This window comes from Gobius niger (genome assembly GCF_951799975.1).
Source record: "Gobius niger genome assembly, chromosome: 12".
Classification (NCBI taxonomy): domain Eukaryota; kingdom Metazoa; phylum Chordata; class Actinopteri; order Gobiiformes; family Gobiidae; genus Gobius; species Gobius niger.
In genome coordinates this window covers 20,810,804-20,831,289 of record NC_136863.1, presented here as the reverse complement: position 1 = coordinate 20,831,289, position 20,486 = coordinate 20,810,804, and the positions used below count along the sequence as shown (strand labels likewise).

The window sequence follows — 20,486 nt, the reverse complement described above, 5'->3', positions numbered from 1 at the left end:
CATTGAAAACAGGTGAGATAAAGGATGTGTTTACAAATTCAGATATGTGTATATAGTCGAGGTTCATCCAACAGCTGGTCTGGTCTCTTAAAACCAAGTCAACCATAACCAATGTGATCCAAGCCATGTTTGCCTTTCTTCAGGTCACATTCATCTTTTGCAATGAGTCCTGAGAAGGAGTCATCTCGCTATGTTTAACAAATGGAAACAATGGAATATATAAATTCAAACATGATGACTTTTGGCTCTGAACTGTGGTAAGGTGAACAACAATGGTAAGTGTAAGTAAGTGCCTTGCAGTATTTTAGAGATACTACACACTGAGCTGTTTATTTGTAAGAATATTTCATATCTTTAAAAATGTATTATTACTATTATTATTATTATTATTATTATTATTATTATTATTATTATTATTATTATTATTATTATTATTATTATTATTATTATTATTATTATTATTATTATTTATTTATTTATTTATTTATTTATTTATTTATTTATTTATTTGATCAGGGACTAAAAAAGTAGAGATGTCATGTGCCAGGTTATAGCAATCCCTGGACAGGTTGATGTTGTACCTACAAAAGTTCATAAAATCTATACAGAATATACATGAAAAGCATCATTATTTCACTCACATCCTACTTTAGGAAACTATCGCTCTGAAAATAATAATTTCATATTTGATACATTGCATAAGTACAAGAGTAAATAATGTCAATTTACAACTAATGTAGGATTGAGATGTAATGTACAAACAGGGTCTGAAATTAGCCAGAGCTGGTTAGTAGTTTTGTAATTAAACCTTTACAAACAGTACAGGGATAATCTCTGGGTGCTGCCCCAATACTGAGAGCATTTGCATATCTGTGTGCCCCGGTTGGAGTGAGAAGAGTAGGGATTGACTATTTATTTATATTAGTGTGGCTGTCAACACTATTCATATTTTATTTAAGTTTAAATGTGCAGAGAGAAGAGAAGCAAGAACGCACTGTGGCGCAACACAGCCTTTTACAAACATGCTCGTTCAGACGGATTCCAGGCGGGTCATGCGAGAAGAGCTGCTTATCGGTAGACAGGACCCTAGTGCTGAGTGCGGCTCAGTCTCCTGTTTGCCCAGAAAGGGCAATGGCCCGTGGCAGGGGTCCATTGAGGAGAGTTTTGCTTAAATTTTCCCTGTATGGCTAAGAGGCGTGAATTTATATCGCAATGACAGAGAAGAACGATGCAAATTTCCCCAGTGAGCCTCGAGTTGTAGCAGCGGCACTGTTATTATTCCCTTGTATATCTATCTGCAAGTGCCACAGACAACCCATGTCCACTGTTTCTAAGCAGAGTTTTAAGCAAAGCATCCTCGCTCTCACCTGCTCCAGGTGGGAAACTTTTCCAGTCAGCTCTCAACAGAGTCGACTGGAGTGCGGGTGAGCATGCATGTCTGTAAAGGGCTGCTTGACAGTTATTACATGTATAGAGTTTTTAATTCACAAATGTAGTGAAGCAATGCATTATGTTTCTCTTTTGTAAGGTGATGTAACGACTGGAATATGGCGTTTACCAACACTTACAGGGTCATCTTTGCGTGTACCTGTGGCATTATCCTGGGCATTGGACTCTGCGCAAACCTGCTGGTCTTCTCTCTGTTTGTCAAAAACAACTCGCTGCGTAAAAACAGACTGGATATCCTGCTACTCAGCATGACTCTAGCGGATTTCCTCACACTCCTGCTCATCCCTTTCACTCTCCAGTCCACTGTAAGTTACTCCTGGCCTCTGGGTGACACCTTCTGTAAGGTTTACCAGTTTCTTTTGGCATTCAGCCTGGCTGCTAGCACTTATTCAGTGTGTGCTGTGTCAATGACACGTGCCATGATCATAACAAATCCCTACCAGCCCCCGACAATGGACCTGGTCATCTTTATGTTTGTTCTGGTTTGGGCTTTAAGCTTCTTCATTAGCCTGCCCTTGCGAATGTTTGCCACCAAAGAGAGCCCGAATCCGACCCTGGCAAACTATACCCTCTGCTTTCCAACTATTCATGAGCATCACTACCAAGTGGTGCTTAGCCAGTTTGTACTTTACTACTTTATTCCAATGCTGGTCATTGCCTTCAACTATGTCCGCCTGGCTGTTTTTCTTCACAAGAGCCCTGTAATGTCGTTGTCCAGTGCCAGGAACACCCGGCGCGCCTCTCTCATGGTGTTCCTGGCAGCTGCTACCTTCTCAGTGTGCTGGCTGCCAGGCTATGTGCTGGAGCTGTGTGTTTACCTGGGACAGTATCAACACAGACAGGCCTGGGAGATATTCTACTTCATCTGCACAGTGCTGCAGTACCTTCACCCCTGCATCAACCCGGTGCTCTATGTGCTGCTGTCCAAGCGCTACCGCCACCGGGGGGCGGCCTGGTTCTTCAACTGCAACAGAAACCGAGTGCAGCCACATGTCATCAGTGTCACCGACAGTCTGTAGTCTAGACCGGTGGTTCCCAACCTTTTTTGTCTCGCTGTTTGTCTTCAAACCTTTTACTGCAAATGATCATATAAAAAAATGTTCTTTTCTGTTCAGTTTTGCCTTGTTTTTAGGTCGGAACTATTTCCAAGGACCCCCTGCTAAGTACCTGCATACCCCCTGGGGCTGCCGTACCCCTGGTAGAAACATACTGGTCTAGACAAATCCATTTGGTTAATCTTATATGGTATTTGGTAGCAGCACAATAAACCAAAAAAGCCATTATTTTTTACTTTACTTTACTTGGGAGAAAGTTGGTTCGGACAGGGTCTTTGCTACACATTAAGACACGACAAATACAACACACAACAATACATGTAGTATATTATAGTTTACAAAAGACTCACGTGAGCAGTACATTTTACTTTGTACACGCCCCCTCCCTCTTCACACCCCCATGGGCACTCTCGCTCACACTCAGAGTCACCACTTCTGGTCATTTAGCCGCATCACTGAAAGAGGGATGAAAGAATATTTGTGCTGGTTATGTTTACATAGTGAAACCCGGTACCTCCTCCCTGAGCTCAGCTTCTGGTACTCTGGGTACAGGTGTGTGGTCAGAGAGGATGTTCCTGGTCTGTTTCCTCCTGGCCTGTTCGTACAGCTCCTGTATTATAGCTCACATTTGTTCACAATTGCACAAACCTTTAAGTTGTACTTCAAATGTGGTTAATGGAAGGTCAGGGCCTTTTTCAGAAAAAAACTGGACGGCAGTGTGTAAGTATTGTTTATGAAATGTAAACTTAAATTGGTGTTTTGGTATACTGTAAATACTTCTCAGTAGCTGCAAATCACTCTAGCTTAAAAAGGATATCTATTAAAAGTAAGCTACGTAGAAGATCTGCTGCTATCACAAGACAGCCAGTAATCAAAAACCCCCCTGGCTAAGATGCAAGCTTTCATCTTCATGCAATTTAATCAAGCCATCATTGCTTAATGTTTTACAACTTGACCGGTGGTGAGCAGAAATTGTTTTTATGTGTTCACAATGCTTTGTATGTAAAGATTTGGCATTTAGTTTATATTTCATTGATACAATTACTTCAGTACATTAAGTTTAATTCTAAGTTCATACAGTGATGAAAGCAAAATTATGTCATCAATAAACTCCACCATACTATGAATTCTTACATTAAAATAATGAAAATAATAATAATAAATAATCATTTAAAGAGTTTGCTGTTTGAAAAAATGTAGCACTTTGCAATATTGTATCTAATTGTCTCTAATATAGTTTGACAAGTAAATGTAGGCCTACTTTATGACTCTACAGAAGACTTTGTTTAATTCACAGGAAGCAAAAGATTTAAAAGAAAGAACAAGGCTGTCTGAGTCCTGGGAGTAATAGGAGACAACCAGGCGCTGCCCACCTCCCATGACTTTTGACCTTCTCTTAGCATACAGCAGCTGGCACAACTTGTACAGGCCGGTCCTCTGCTCACTGGATGTGGTAAAGCAATAAAGAACACGTGCCTCTTCTCCATTAGTCCACGCTTCATTTGACTGAGCCCATAGAACTGCAAAAAGGAGCACAATAGACATTGTGTGAGATGTTTTCAATTGATAAACTGTTTCTCATATAAGGCAACTTGCTCTATTGTTTTATTTGTTCGTCTGTTTGATGTGATGATACATTGCACTTTCTGAATTGATAGTGTTTACAAAATTAACACTGTTTTTGTCTGTTCACAAAAGCCTGTACGCCCTCCTGCTATTTGTTTTTCTTTTGAGGCTTTATATTTGTGGTAGCACTTGAAAACATCACTACTGTTAGCATTAGCCAAACTATTAATTGATCAGCAGCACCTTATGACGATAGTTTTCATCTAATTAGTTTGAATACAAATTTAAAAACACTCAATAAAAGAAACTTTTGCTAACAATTCATATTTACAATATCCAACAATTCCAAGATGATCTAAAGCAAAACTGACAGTGCTCACCTGAGAACCGAAGGTGGAGTACCAGGGGACAAAAGGCTAGTAGGCTACATTAGCCATAGCTAGGCCTAATATGGTAAGATACAGTATTTTTCAGACAGGCCCAGCTTCCTGGATAAAGTCATTATGTCAATCGTGCGTTCACCCAGTAGGACTGGTAAAACAGTCACGTTTAGGGATCCGATACTGAGAATATCCGCACATTTTGAGCAATTAAGGGCAATGTTACGGTACAGGGCTGACCAGAATTAGTAAATTCCTCAAAGCCCACATTCCTGACACAGTCTGAGAGCTAAGCTGTGCACATAGCTGACAGAAAATAGTTGTGGCTACACACTGTAAGATCAGAGGGCTCTTGCCATGAGCTAATCATTCCATGTGCCATATAGGCAAGTGTTGAATGAGTGTTGCATGTGTATTTATAGGAGCCTCTAAGGTTCCACAGCAGAGACTTGCTCTTGCAGCTGGTTTCAATTACAGTTCTGGTGAAAGGTGAAAATACAGCACTTACACAGACGTAAACATGCAAACATGAGTGGTTTCAAGATGTCAGATTTTGATATATGGACTCGTAAAATGTAGGATGTTGGTGACTATGGCTGTGAAATATATGTTCATTTGTTCGTGTTTAAATAACAGGCCTTGCTGTTTTTTAATCGGCCTATTACTCCATCCATCCATTTTCTTCCTCTTTATCTGCGGCCGGGACACGGAGGCAGACAGTCTAAGCAGAGATGCCCAGACTTCCCCAATCCATGCACACCTCCTCCAGCTGAGACACAAGGCCTCTTCCCTGCTCCTGAGGGAGGTGACCAGGAGGCATTCGAAACAGATGCCCAAACCACCTCAGCTAGGAGGAGCAGCGGTTCTTGCTACTCGGAGATCCTCCCAGGTAATTGAGCTTCTCACCCTATCTTGAAGGGTGTGCCGATGGAGGAACACACCTTCCGACCCCCCTCTTTAAAGAGAGTGAGGTCTGCCATTCCAGAGACACTGCCACGTGAAGTTGCAAAGACGTGTCAGCCAAGAGAGTCCTACAACATCCAGAGACTTGAGGTTCTCAGAATGGATATCATCCAACCTCTGAGCCTTGCCACCAAGGACCTTTCAAACCACTTCAGTGACTTCAGCTTGGGTGTTGGGTGAGTCTGAGTCCCCCAGTCTCTGCTTCCTCCACGAAGCACTTCTTCCACCGCCCGACAACATCCCCAGTCGAGGTCAGCAGCTCCCCACCCGCACTGTAAACAATGTTAGTGAAGCACTGCTTCACCCTCGTGAGGCGCCGGATGGTTTGCCAGAATCTCTTTGAGGCCGACCGATTGGCCGATTACTGAAGAATAGTAATAACAACACATAAAATTAAAAAAATCAACTGTTTGCAGATAGCCGGCGCATTAAAGCTTCAACTCATACTATGCTATAGTACTGTGCCAGCTGCCACGTCGCAGAGATCTTTTTAATCTCACGCCCTTCCATGGTACATTGCATTATTCATTCACTCTCCATCTTTATATTGTTTATTATGTTAGTGGTAGTAAACAAGGTGTTGGTTAAAATCCTACTCTCGTCTGCTCATTGTTGCTCCAGACTTCTTGACCTTTTCAGTGTGGTGTGTAATTGAGTCATTGGTGGTCAGAGACTGTTAGCACATGCTGTAAATTGACTTTAATAAAAAAAATTAACAAAAACATGCTGCCACATCCCATAACAACAGTGGCGATAGAAGTCGTTTGCACCATGTATGGAGATGAGTGAGTATTGTGCATTGCTTGTACCCACAGCTTCGTGCCGTGAGTCACCAGTGGCCTCACAATCACAATCCACTGTCACAATCATTCATACAAGACAGGGTGAAGTGGCTAAAGTGGGATTTGAACCAACTGTCCAGTTAACGGAGGATTGCTCTACAAATTTAACCACTGTCAAATCAAGACATTTATTCTGAAAACAAAAATTGAATGCAATTTTTTCATTGAAGGCATGCTTCATTATCAATTCATCCACGAGAAACATAGAGAATTTAAATGATATTACTCTCAAATCTTGCAAATTGAATATAATCTCAATGCCTGCAAATAGAATGATTTCTACAATATACACTACCGCTCAAAAGTTTGGTTCACCAGGCTAGGCTCTCTCTATCTCTCCCTCTCTCCCTCTCTCTCTCTCTCTCTCTGTAAGATTTCAGCGACTGGGATGAAAATCGGCATCTCCAAATCCAAGGCCATGGTTCTCCACCGGAAAAACATTGCTTGCCCTCTCCCAGTCAGTGGAGTCCTTACCTCAATGGGATGAGCTCAAGTAACTCGTGGGCCTGATTCACAAGTGAGTGACATATCAGACTGTTGTGGTGAAGATGGAGCTGCTCTCAACTTACCGGTTCATTCCTACTCTCACCCTATGAGATCTGGGTAATGACTGGAACGTCAAGCTCACAGATACAGGTGGCCGAAAGCCAGCTGAGGTGGCTCAGGCATTTGTTTCAGATGCTTCTGGTCGCCTATTGAGAGGAAATCCCTATAACAAAATCAGAGGTGGGCAAGACTGTTGAGCTGCATTAACATTGTTGTTAGTCTTCCAATCCAACTTTATTAAAATCCAACTTGATAGCATATTTTTCGAAGAGTTTACAAAGTGCTGTACAAGAAAATAAAACATCACTAAACCACAAGCAATAATTAAAAATAGACAAAACAAAATAAAGAAAGAAAAAGATACTTTAAAATACTTTAATAAACTAAAAAACAATACAAGAATAAAAGTGGGTCTTAAGACGAGACACTAAAACACTCCACTGTGGGGGCTGTTTGGACGTGGAGGACACTGTCTGCTAAAGGAGGTAAGTTTTTACCAAGGAGTAAATTGATAATCCATGGGACAGGCAGAGGTAATTCCAAGGAACCCTTTCCTCAGATCTGAGGTATCCAGTATCATCTTTTGATGCCATGTTGCCTATATCAGCAAAAACATGGATATCAACTGTAGATGACAGCAGGCTAATATTAGTGGCTATCAAAGGCTGAACTGGCAAGGAGCTTGACTGTGGTATAGTCTTTCCACAGTGGAAGCCCTGGTTCAGGGAACCTACGGGGTGTGAGCTGGGTGAGTGGGTGCAGCCACACTGACTCTATCAGACAAATCTGTTCCACTTTTGACTAAAAACACGATTTAGGGAACAAGCACAAGCATCATATAGAGTAGCATACTGTATTATTCAAAACATTGTGTATAGGCAGATATTGAATGTTTTGCAGAAATTAGTTTTGGTGGTTTTAGGCATTCCTTTGTCTGAGAACCTGTCATCAGAGGTCCTGCACAGCATACGTCACATGGCTCAAATGTCCTCTATTTCATTTTGAGTAGAGTGGTTGGCAGTGAAAAGAAATGCTTGGCAGAAGTTGTTGACTAGCACAGCTGACCTTCTAAAAAGGCTTCTTTTTATTTATATACCTACAAACTTACAATCATGCACAACACCATGATGGTAATAGTGCACACGCATTAGTAGGGGTAGGGTTTGGAGTCACTCATAAGTTGCTGCTTTGATTACCTCATGTCTGTAAAAAGCTATAGGGGAACCTCTGCTGCCTATTTTTAGAAGGGCTGTAGGGAAGAACACTAATCCATCAACATGCTACAGACTCATATTGTTTGAAACACATTAGGCAAGTCTACAATACACTTCTATCGAGGGTTTGTTGAAATATAGATTCAAAAGAAGGGAGTACTGCAAAACGTCTAGACAGCAGTCTCTCTGCTGTAGTGAATCCACCTTATCTTGTTACATGGGGGTCTCCTGGATTCACAGGTTGGTTGGGCCATTAATAGTTTGAGTGGTCCTTTGTCAAACACTTCATGGTATGCGTGTCACAGACGCAGTCTCATTACAGTAGTTATTCTTTTAAAAATTGCATGCACGGACAAAAGTGACAAAAGTTTTGGGATTGCCTTCTCAACATCTCTTTGCACTGCAGAGAATTTGAATTTTATGTTCTGGCCAATCCAACACAGAAGACTCAAATATCAATCCCATAGCTTGTTTGTTATTGCTGTTTCCATGGATACGGTCAAGGGGCACCATGCCTTAACCCGGCCAGTCCATAGCCACTTTGTACTGAGCCCTATATGCTAACACATTAGCAGCAGGCAGCAATGTGTCCTGACACTTGACTCTGAAATCTAAGCCTTTGTTCAGCAAAGACAAGGCCAAACTCAGGGATCTTCTGCTTGTTAACCCATCCGGGGGGGAAAATGATTTAAATCTCATGGAAATTAAATTCTCAGAAAAATAGGTTGTCCTGGCATGTCATGCAGTGAAAGATGGCCTTCATCTATGTAATAATGCAAAGCATCCAGTTTGGTTTTAGTAACACTGATTATCGCCTCAGAGCTATTATTATTGTTGACTGGGATAACTGATACACCATTATGACTGCAATGAAGGTGGAAAAAGCAAGTCTAATAATAGGTTATGGTCCTAGTTCACATATCCACATGCAGCTTCAGTGCCACAGCAGCATCCTTTTAACATACAGGATCGCAGCTACTTTTATTATGAGCATTTAATTCTTTGTCTTTCCATAGATTTAACTCAGGACAAATAAAGAAATGCTGTGTTTATAGTACATATAATGTGTTCTGTGGTCTTAATACACTCCTGCACATACATTAGCCTGCTTGTTTCTGCATGTTTACCTTTACTAATTTTAATAATTAATCAATTATTATTTTATAGATCCTAAATGGTAGTAAAGTAGAAAACACCCACATTAATCCTGACCTGTTTGTCGCCTCAAGTCTGATTTCTAAAATGGTGGACAGTGACCCAAAGTAGCCATGGGCTGGGTCCTGGAGGTTCCCTTTGACAAGAATAGCCCTGTGATTTCATGAATGAGGGACTTGCTTGGTGACACACTGTACTTCTCGTTGGACCCTGGATGGAAAAAGCTGTCCCCTCTTCATTCTTTGGACTTCAAAGTGGAACTGCTTCATTCTTTCAAAGCTGGATTAAATAATATCAAAGAAATCAGTGCAGAGCCGCAGCTAACGTGAGAAGGACAGCAACAGCAACAAGTATCATCTGGTCTTCCTAGCCGGGGAGGGCTTCGAAGTTTAAAATGGTGTGAATATGATAGCCACCCCAAGTCATTTGTGTTGCAAGTAGAGTGTGTGTGCTCTTGGAAGTTGACAGCAGAGGAACACTAATCTGAAAAAGTAGCCCACTGTTTATATCAGCGGGCACCATTCTGGATTTCCAACCTTTACACTTTTTTGGGTCATTACTGGATTTTATCTGTACAGTGGATGGCTGCATGAGAGGAGCAGTTTGGTGGACACCTGGCCAAAGGGCGCCAAGGAAAGGACTGTCTGTCGCCCTGAGTAGTGAAAATGACTGTTGTGTCCCAGGAGAATCAGGACGACACTGTGGTCGTGACTCCTGTGTCGCAAAATGCAGTTGATTTGGAGGCAGCAGACCAAGAGTGCAGTGAGAGAGTGGTCATCAACATCTCAGGCCTGCGTTTCGAGACGCAGTTGAAGACGCTCTCTCGGTTCCCCGCAACTCTTTTGGGAGACCCGCGTAAAAGAATCCGGTTCTTTGATCCGCTTCGTAACGAGTACTTTTTTGATCGGAACCGACCAAGCTTTGATGCCATCCTTTACTACTACCAGTCCGGAGGTCGACTGCGCCGGCCCGTCAGTGTTCCTGTGGATATCTTCTTAGAAGAAATAAAGTTTTATGAACTTGAGCATGAGGCCCTGGAGATGTTTTGTGAGGACGAGGGCTTAGCTCGGGAAGAGGAGCGGCCACTGCCCTCAAACGTGTTCCAGAAGCAGCTGTGGCTGTTGTTTGAATATCCCGAGAGTTCAGGACCTGCGCGGATAATTGCTATCGTGTCGGTCATGGTGATTCTTATTTCTATAGTTATATTTTGCTTGGAGACTTTACCTGAGTTTAGAGAAGTCCCAGTGTTGCCCGACAACAATGCCAATGCCAGCGCGCAGGGCAAAGCGCAGAATCCATTCACAGATCCATTTTTTATGGTGGAGACGCTTTGCATAGTGTGGTTCTCATTTGAATTTACTATGAGATTTCTTTCGTGTCCCAGCAAAGCAGCCTTTTTCAAAAACATAATGAACCTGATAGATGTGGTGGCCATAGCACCGTACTTCATTACCCTGGGGCTTGACCTGGCAGAGCACCAAGGCAGTAGCCAGCAAGCGGCGTCCTTGGCCATCCTGAGGGTTATCCGTTTGGTGCGCGTCTTCAGGATCTTTAAACTCTCAAGACACTCCAAAGGTCTCCAGATTCTCGGGCAAACGCTCCACGCGAGTCTCCGCGAGTTAGGCCTGTTAATTTTCTTTCTGCTCATTGGAGTGGTGTTATTCTCCAGTTCCGTTTACTTCGCCGAGGTGGAGGACCCAAAGTCAGGATTTTCCAGTATACCTGACGCCTTTTGGTGGGCAGTGGTAACAATGACAACAGTGGGTTACGGGGACATGTGCCCCTCCACTATTGGGGGTAAATTTGTGGGCTCTTTGTGCGCTATAGCAGGAGTCCTAACAATAGCTCTACCTGTCCCGGTGATTGTGTCAAACTTTAATTATTTCTATCACCGAGAAAACGAGGAGGAGGCAAATGTACAGTATGTGCATGTGACATGCGGGCAACAGGAGCAGCAATCATTTGCTGATACAGACTCTAATAAAAGCACGCAGTCGCTTTCGAACTCAGACTCCTATCACAACGAAGGAGACTTGGAGACCCTGACCTATCCAGCCTTAAGCCCAGCTGAGGCCTACGCAGGGAAATTGACAGTTGTTTGAGATGCTCCTTGTGAAACGACTTCAGTGACGCGCTGTCTGGTCAGGCGATGTGAATTTAGTGGCATTATGAAAGCCTACCTCAAGTGTTATGATTTAAGAGGCAACATGCTTTGTGGAGTCGTCCCCCCCCAAAAAAGGAGCGTTTACAACGTGCAGCAAAATACCCAGTGTTTACAATAATGCTATTCAATCACTAACTGCAGAAGAGAGGAGATCCGCAATATGCCTCAAGGGGACTGTGGAAGTCCACAGTTTGGAGAAAACCCCGTTAGTAGGATAATCATGTTCTTGATGTCATTATTGTGAAATTAAATGTTTCACGTAGCGTCACGAACAACAACTTTACCTGAACGTATTCGTTGTAAAGCACGTGCCTCTGTTTGTGATGTCACACGAGTAAAGGCTATGTCATCGCCTCTTTGGAGTATGTGGTGCCTCTGTGAGGCTGAACTTGGATAAGCTTTGAGCGCCTCTCTGTGGTCGAAAATGTTCATGCACACTACAGTTCTGCTAAGGACACAGAGAACATCAGCTTTTACAGCTGCCTGGACTGGTCTTGACTTAAGCCTACGGATCACTTCATTTGACTTCAGATATGAGCAGAATCAACCCTCTTTCACCTCCCACACAGAGGACTGTTAACCTCATGATCCAAACACTTCACATGACACTGATCTCTAGAAAAAACAACGCATTTTTAGCAACCGTACGATTTTAATGTTGGACGTCATAGCATTTTGAATCTTAAATATAACATATTTTGTGTTAAACCCAAACATGCACAATATGCTCACATATGATCAATGTGAGACATCAGCCTCTGATGAGTGATGAGCCCTCGGAGCTTCTAAACTTTTCTTTACCATCGGTGGATCCTTGTTGGATGGAATGTATAGTTTTTAATTTATATAGCCTAACAAGTATGAAGAGGTCTATTCTAGTGTGTAAAAGTATGTATATATTGCCATTTTGTACAATTATAAGTGATTTTTTGCATCTAAAACGGTTTCTTATCAAGTTTCCATTGCAAAAAATGTCAAATGTATGTCTGCATTACATGACAACATTGTGAATAAAATATAATTTATTTTTCTAAATTATACTTGTTTGTTAATTAAAACCGTTTTTGCCAATAGTCACTAATACAACAACAAGCTACATGATGGGGGCTTTTGCTATGGAAGACACATCCCTATTTAAAACAAAAAACAAAGCAAAACGTTTAAGTAAAATACTACAAGTGTGGTAAATGCAGATGTAGACTAAAACATGTACAATGGGCCAGGATGAATGGGACAACGGATGCTAATTAGCTCATAGCTACAATCTGGTGTGGTGTGTTCATTGACATGCACTGTCCCTACCAGAGGAACCAATACAGTGTTCAAAATCTTGTGGCCTCAAGCCAAAATCCTTCAAGCTGACTTTGAGCATTGTCTCCTGAGCTGTCCCTGGTGCTGAAATGAAACCCTTGCTTGTATGTGTTTATAATAGACCGTACAATGTTAAAAATACCAGCTATCCTCTACCAGTGAATTATTTCCTTATTTTCTGTAGCTGTATTTTGCAGCGATTGCACCAAAGCTGGCACTCAGGAGCTGTTTGTGTGGTGTGTGGAGAACTTGTGGCGGCGTGCTTTAGTGTAGAGCCGGTCTGCATTGCGTCGAAAGCCTCCAACTCCTCCTCCCTCGACCCCCTCCTCTGCTCGCATCTCCTCCCCAGTCCTCGCTCCATTCATTTCCTTGCGCTCGCATGTTCAGTGCACATCAGAACATGTCTGGCAGTAATGAGAAAACAGTTGGACACCGCTTTGACTGTGCTCGACAGTCTCCTCAGTCCCATATTTCTCGTGGTCCTCGCAGAAACACAGTGCGCTTTTCTGTATTGTGGCAGGAGAGGCAGCAGATTTCTGCTGATGCAGTGATGTCTGAAAATGTCAAGGGCTTGCTCATCGCCCCTTAATGTATCTCCCCCCTGAGTTGCAGGACCGGAGTTGCTTCTGCGGCTCTCAGTGTCGTGCTCGATTGCAGCGCTGCTTTGTTTTGCCTCTTGGTTCACGCTCCACTCTGCGGACGCGGGCAGGACGACTGTCACAGCCGCGCTTTTTTTTACAGAGTGCGATGTAAAGTTGGCACATGACAGCAGCCGGTGCCCTGCAGTTGGGTGGTTGTACTCGAATAGAAGACGGTTTGCAGAGCTTCTAACACCTACTGGTAAGTACAAACACCTTCATGTTTTCGTAGCTTCTTCTATATCTGACACTGTGCATTATGATTGTCCTTATTTAGAGCATTTATGGACAAATTGAGTTGTTAAAATGTATAGGCTATGCGTCACTCTTTTGTGGAAGCTATATAACGACTGGCGCACTGTAAATTAATGTATGCTTTTACTGGTAACATTACTTATATTTAAAACACAGTCAAAACTAAATGCATTAGCTTGTAGGCTATAATCAGGATGTTTCTGTTGCATTCATTTGTTGTCTTCTTGTAAACAGTGCTAACAGTAGTTGAGAGAAGTCTCTTATTAAATAAATAAAGTGAAGATAGTGCTGAGCCAGCAGAAATCTTGGCTGTTTGATCCCATTATTTCTCACTCTCCTCTCTGCCTCCCTCCCTTTCTGTGTTAAGGACGAACAGCAGCAGCAGATGCACTGGGGAGCAGCAATGGTCAAGTCAGCGAGAACCGCAGTGGAGCTGCACTGAGGCAGAGTAGCCAGCTAGCCCCTCTCATCTGGGGATCTTTCCAACTATCTGAGTGCTATGGGAAGGTGAGGAGTGGAAAATTCCCTTGCTCACTATAAGACTAACTGGCACCCCACTTCAGCAACTCCTCCTCTTCCCAAAATGACCGTAGTAGCAGGAGACAACATGGACGAGACCTCGGCCGTCCCTGGTCATCCACAGGACTCATACCCCCCAGACCCCAATGACCATGAATGCTGTGAGAGGGTGGTCATCAACATAGCTGGTCTCCGCTTTGAAACCCAGTTGAAAACTCTTTCTCAATTCCCAGAGACGTTGCTTGGAAACCCCAAAAAGCGGATGCGATATTTCGACCCACTAAGAAATGAATACTTCTTTGACAGGAACCGCCCGAGTTTTGATGCCATCCTCTATTACTATCAGTCTGGAGGTCGCCTTAGAAGACCAGTGAATGTCCCATTAGATATGTTTTCAGAAGAAATCAAGTTTTACGAACTGGGAGCAGAAGCAATGGAGAAATTTCGTGAAGACGAGGGCTTTATTAGAGAGGAAGAGCGACCTTTGCCTGAGAAAGAGTTCCAGCGTCAGGTTTGGCTCTTGTTTGAGCATCCTGAAAGCTCAAGCACCGCAAGAGGGATTGCCATTGTGTCAGTGATGGTCATTCTCATTTCAATAGTTATATTTTGTTTGGAAACTTTACCACAACTCAAAGAGGATCCAATGGGGCGATTGGTAATTGTGGGGAATATTACAGTTCGTTACAAACCAAATATTCTCACAGACCCCTTCTTTGTTGTCGAGACACTCTGCATTATCTGGTTCTCCTTTGAGTTGATAGTGCGTTTCCTGGCATGTCCAAGCAAGCCAGCCTTCTTCAAGAACATGATGAATACGATTGACATAGTGGCCATTATTCCCTATTTTATTACCCTGGGCACTGAGTTGGCTGAGGACCCAGAGAATACTGAGGGTGTGGGGGAACAGGCCACCTCTCTGGCCATCCTCAGGGTCATCCGTCTGGTCAGAGTGTTTCGGATCTTCAAGCTGTCCCGACATTCAAAAGGTCTGCAAATTTTGGGCCAGACACTGAAGGCCAGCATGAGAGAGCTGGGGTTGCTGATCTTCTTTCTGTTCATTGGAGTAATCTTATTCTCCAGTGCTGTATACTTCGCCGAGGCAGAGGAAGAAGGGTCCATGTTCGGCAGCATACCAGATGCCTTTTGGTGGGCCGTTGTGTCTATGACAACTGTGGGCTATGGGGACATGGTCCCAGTCACCATTGGAGGCAAAATTGTGGGTTCTTTGTGCGCCATTGCTGGAGTGCTAACTATCGCTCTCCCAGTCCCTGTCATTGTGTCTAACTTCAACTACTTCTACCACAGAGAAACGGAGGGAGAAGAACAGGCCCAGCTGCTCAAAGTCAGCAACCCCAACATCCCCTCTGAATCTAACTCCAGTCGCCGCAGTTCATCCACTGTCAGCAAATCAGAATACATGGAGATCGATGGAGACATTAATAACAGCATTGATAACTTTAGGGAGGCAAATCTAAGAACTGGTAATTGCACTATAGCCAACCAAAACTGTGTGAATAAAAGCAAGTTGCTGACAGACGTTTAGCCAAAACATTAAAAGAACTTTGCTTTTTGATTGCATAATTAACCTGTCCTGCGACCTGTGGTACTAGGCCTTCACTATGCTAAACTATGAAGAATGGATGCAGAAAATCAAAGTTGTTAGACTGCAGGTAGATAGAATAATTAATTCTACGGATCCTTCATATATATTTAATCTAAGAGAAAAAACATATCCATTCACAACGCCAAATGGACACAGAAACAACTCTTCCATCAGACAAAAGATTGAATCTTATGCATGGAGATACATTACTGCAAGTTGCACATTATAGCAGATGCAGTACATCTGCTGAGACACACAAGCATCTGCAGCCATGTTGTACGCATCAGGACATTGAGGTGGCTCCTCACCTTTACTCACGTTTCGTGCCCTCCAAGATCAACTACACAGCAAGCACCTTAAAGGAAGAAGACTGGTCTCTTTGGTGTGGATGTAATTGACTGAGTTCTACCTACTTTTTGGGACATCTGCGATGCTGCTGTTTCAAGCAGATACAATAATTATGATATCACCAAGTGATTCAATGCCATGCCCTTTTGATGCATCACAGCACAATGACAAACGTGAGCTTCCCACAAGCATGATCAGACTTTCCATTTTGATAAACCATGCATGAAGCATATTCCACACAATGGAAAGGAAGTTATTTTGGATACCTGCCTCCACTTCTCATCACTCTTCATACAGTATTGAGTGCACTGGAGTTTTTATTGAAGTTTGGTTATACATATAAAAATTGACTGATGAATCCTAAGGATACATAGATGAGATCATAGCATGACAAAGTAATCTGCATTATGGTCTATCCACTAAGGTACTTTTGTATCCTGGTATATTTAATGCATGACATGAGTATACAGCTTGCTGCAATTCAGGTATTTCAACGCCCCTCTGTCAGGGAAACTAAGGAAATTAAACTCTAGTGCTTCTGAATTGTCATCAAATATATTCAGATCCTGAGGATGCAGATTGTTGTCTAAAATGGGTCAAGATACCAAGTATTTAATACATATAATCATAATAGGCACAAAATGCCAATATTATATCAATTGTGCAGTGCTTGAACTCTCTTTAAACAAGAAACATACTGTACATTAAGTCATTCTCTAATTTATTGTAATAGTATTTCATTTTTGTTTTGGAGGAGGACATTTTATGTAGTTCACAGTATTTTTTCTTTATACATAAGTTGTTAGTGCCTTTATCCCTATCATCAACAGGCCCAGTGCAAGTGCCTATTGTGTATATTGAAATATGTGTGTATATTTGGGCTGAGCAAATAAGGATTTACTGTCTTGTTAAGCAGATTGAATAGATGCTTAAGAACAGCAAGAGACAGCTTGACAGCAGGTGAATTTGGATTGATCATGTCATGCACAGGCCAGTTTTGACATAGTCTGAAACAGCAGCATATTGTACTCTATGAATTATCAACCAAAATAGAAATTGTATTAAATTTTTCATCATTTTTATTTTTTAGTGTACATTTGTAGTTTATATTGATTTTGTCAGTCACACATTTCTTCAGGATTTCTACCTCAATGAGGTCATTGCAAACTTGCTGCAGAGCTGCAAGCTTCAATGCATGGCTTCGTCTCCCATAAAGCAAAATGCAACTTTAAACTGCAGTTGTGCAGTAATGAATGTGATGGTCCTAAAATATAGTCTCTTCATAAGTTTGTATTGCAAATACCACAGTCTCATGCTGCTTCACAAAAGCTACGCACAATCAGTGTAGGTTCCTTCACTCATTTGATTACAGGAGGGGGTGTTTGTTGCACTTAGTCATTGTGTTTAACACCTCTGTGTGTCTAATGTGTCTGAGATCTGTCCTATGGGCGGTATTGCGTTCCAAGGAGTGGCTCCTCTTTTTGCACAGAAATATTTTTTATTAAAAGCAGTGTTTTATGTTGTCCTCTACATATAGCTTTATGAGCTAGCAGACTTAAAGCAAAACATGACAAGTACTTGAATAATTACAGCTCCAGGATAACCAGATTTCTTTTTTTACTGAGCTATACACTCCTCTCACTTCCCGTAGTGCTTCCTGAATGTCATTGTTTCTGATGCTCCAAAGGCCCTGTATGGTGGAGCCCAGGACAGTGATCATAGTTATGGTGGCTTGTGTAATTAAGCTCGAAACAAGATCTTTGAGCTTCTCTCCTATGTCTTTGAACTGTGTGGCTGGATCTATAGTTTGAGGTGTTCGTTGGAGCTGATCTTTGTACTGTATTCTGCCTCAGGCAAGGTTACAGTTATGAACCTTGTATATCTCTATAGAGCAAAAAAGAACAGCAGATGGACATCTGCGTCACCAACATTTTATCACGCCAATATAGTTAAAGGATTGTAAGAATAACTTTATATTAGTCTCAGAAATGCAGCTATCAGAAAGTGTGCTTTGGCCACAGGCTCCATTTTGACTGATGCTTCAGTCTATTGATGTGTTCAGGGTGAGGTGAAAAGGAAGCTTTTACCGTGAGCTTAATCCAAGTATTGTTGAAGTATGTTTGGATGGTGCTATGCATAAACATTCAACATAACATGTACTCCTATCAGCAATATAACAATATCTGCACCTATTTCTTAGATGACTTTAATAATACAACTAAATCTTATCGGTTGTCGTGTGAGTAAGCAGTAGACACTGGACAACAGTGACCTCTGTACTATTATAATGAATTACACGATGGTGGTAAACTGCGGAGGAGAGCTTATATGAAGATGGAAGATTTTTCAATGTGACTACAATTAACTGAAACATCAGTGGAAGAATGGGCCTAAATATGTGTTTAGAAATATATCAAGCTTCTGCAAACAATCATAAAGAAGACTATTAATTGAACATCACAAAGACTCAATGCCATTTAGCTTTAAGAAGATAGAAACAAGTTACCAAACTATACGGTACTTTAAACATAGGAAATATAAGAAACCAAATCATTAGTCTTTTTTGTTGTTTTCTTGTGAAACTGTACTAATGCAACTTAACATTTAGGAAGGCCATGCCGTATAACTGGATTTATCAAAGATGCTTCTCTGGCAACCCAGTATATCTCTTAGTATTCACTGAAAGCATAATGTACAATAATGTGAAACATACCATGTTTACATCTTGCCAACTTCTAAAGATAAATCTACTCCTATAATCGCAAAACCTGCATGGCCAAGGGAAGACTGCATGAGCTTTGCCTTTCAAACTGCGGATCAACTATTACACATCATCTGAAGAAACCCTTGCTTTCATATGCACAGCCCTGTTCAGAGCTGGACCAGTGCTGGCCTTCACATGTTGTGTAGGGCACCTGAATGTGGGCAAGGACATCAAGGGCTAGTTCCTCAAACAATATTTATCATTGGACTGAAGCTCTCTGAATGGACTTTTTGTTTGATTGTGAAAAAAACTATATGTGGGGAAAGTGTCTAAGCTGGAGCCTTTGGAGTTTTTTGCCTGTCAAGAAGGCCTGAATCACAGCTCAATATTGGGATTTTGTGTGCCTCACTCACCACAAGCCTCCCTTCAGTACAACATGAGGACAACCTGTTTGAAGTTTTAATTTGTTTACAACATTAGGCTGCTTTAGTAAATGGACTGAACTCAAATTATTGCCTATTGCTATCATTGTCATCTTAAGTTGTATTGATTTAAGTTTGTCCAATAATGACATGGCATGGTCTGCAATCTATGCAAGGGTAAATATTTTCTTTGTTCTATCACTTACGTTTTCCTTCTACATTAACTTCAATAAATTTTTAAGGATCCGCTGGTGTGCGCTCATTTTCGATTCTCGGGATAAGGGTTTGTGTGTGTGCATGTGTATCGAGAGACTGGCATAAATCAAAGAGGCTTGTTGCAGAAGAAGCCCTTTTTCTGTAGTGCGCTGGCAGCGGAAAAGTGCTGCAGTGTGCTGTGTTATACCCAACTCAAGGTCTCAATCCTACTGTGTCCTATATGTCCGTGCTACCCTTTCTCTCAGGCCATTAGCAGTGATTCACAGGGCTAAGGTAATGGTCCTGTGCTAATCTGGACGTCCCAGGAGAGGAGCGCTTATACTGCTGTCATGCGTGTTACACACCTCCCTCGGTCCCCTATGCAAGATTCACACATAACGCTCTTGAACTGGCAGGAGGAGCAGAGGTGACGAGTTAGATAACAGCATAGGTATAGGATGGAGTTAGCATGTACACATCATAATTGTTCATGGAAAAAGACACAAAGCGTAGTCTATGTAATACTCGAGTCTAGTATGAATGATATTCATCTTAACCCCGTATAAAGACAGTGAATGACTGGGACACATGGTTAGAATTGACCTGAAACTGCAGAATAATCATAATCCTAAGGTACCATTCCATCTTATTAATACTTTATCAACGTGATGTAAAATGTGCCCTGCTTCTCTTCAACAAAAAGGTCTTAATTCACAAATATGATGATGTTGATAAGAAAAAAGAAGTTCAATAGGAGAGTATTGATATAATATTTACAATTAAAAATTAAGAGTAATTCAATAAAAAAAAGTAATTCAATATTCATGACAATATAATTATTACTTTTTTTTTTAACCAAATTTATTCACCAATTTGGACTTGTGGCTAATGAGGCCTTTCATGGTCATTTTAGCCCTGGAGTAAACCCTCCACACTGGCCATATCGTCAAAAGTAACCTCTGTTTAAATGAAAGCAACCCTACTGCTTTAACTTTAATTCATAATAGACAATGGCCTCTTTTATATGTCCAATGTGAAAATCAATTTATTTGCCTTAAAAAGTTGGAGTGTATAAAACCATAGTTTTCAAATGATTGAATTACCAACACATCTGAGAATATAAGAACAAAACATAGAACCACTGTGGTTGAGGCAAA

At 41.7% G+C, this 20,486-nt stretch overlaps 3 protein-coding genes across 3 annotated transcripts; all 3 read left to right on the top strand.

Moving 5' to 3' along the window:
- Positions 1-236: 236 nt before the first annotated feature.
- LOC306971070 (galanin receptor 2a) lies at positions 237-2,468 on the top strand (the record flags this gene model as incomplete). Its single annotated transcript, XM_079567210.1, has 2 exons — positions 237-275; positions 1,529-2,468. Exon 2 carries the CDS (start codon positions 1,548-1,550, stop codon positions 2,466-2,468), a length of 921 nt encoding a protein of 306 aa, XP_079423336.1. The 5' UTR covers positions 237-275; positions 1,529-1,547.
- A 7,367-nt stretch (positions 2,469-9,835) lies between these two features.
- Positions 9,836-11,272, top strand: kcna6a (potassium voltage-gated channel, shaker-related, subfamily, member 6 a; the record flags this gene model as incomplete). The annotated part of the gene is made up of 1 exon (XM_079567287.1): positions 9,836-11,272. One exon carries the CDS (start codon positions 9,836-9,838, stop codon positions 11,270-11,272), a length of 1,437 nt encoding a protein of 478 aa, XP_079423413.1.
- Positions 11,273-12,985: 1,713 nt separating this feature from the next.
- Positions 12,986-19,380, top strand: kcna1a (potassium voltage-gated channel, shaker-related subfamily, member 1a). Its single transcript, XM_079567286.1, has 2 exons — positions 12,986-13,485; positions 13,906-19,380. The coding sequence occupies exon 2, from the start codon at positions 14,122-14,124 to the stop codon at positions 15,598-15,600; it is 1,479 nt and encodes a 492-aa protein (XP_079423412.1). The 5' UTR covers positions 12,986-13,485; positions 13,906-14,121; the 3' UTR covers positions 15,601-19,380.
- Positions 19,381-20,486: the final 1,106 nt, after the last annotated feature.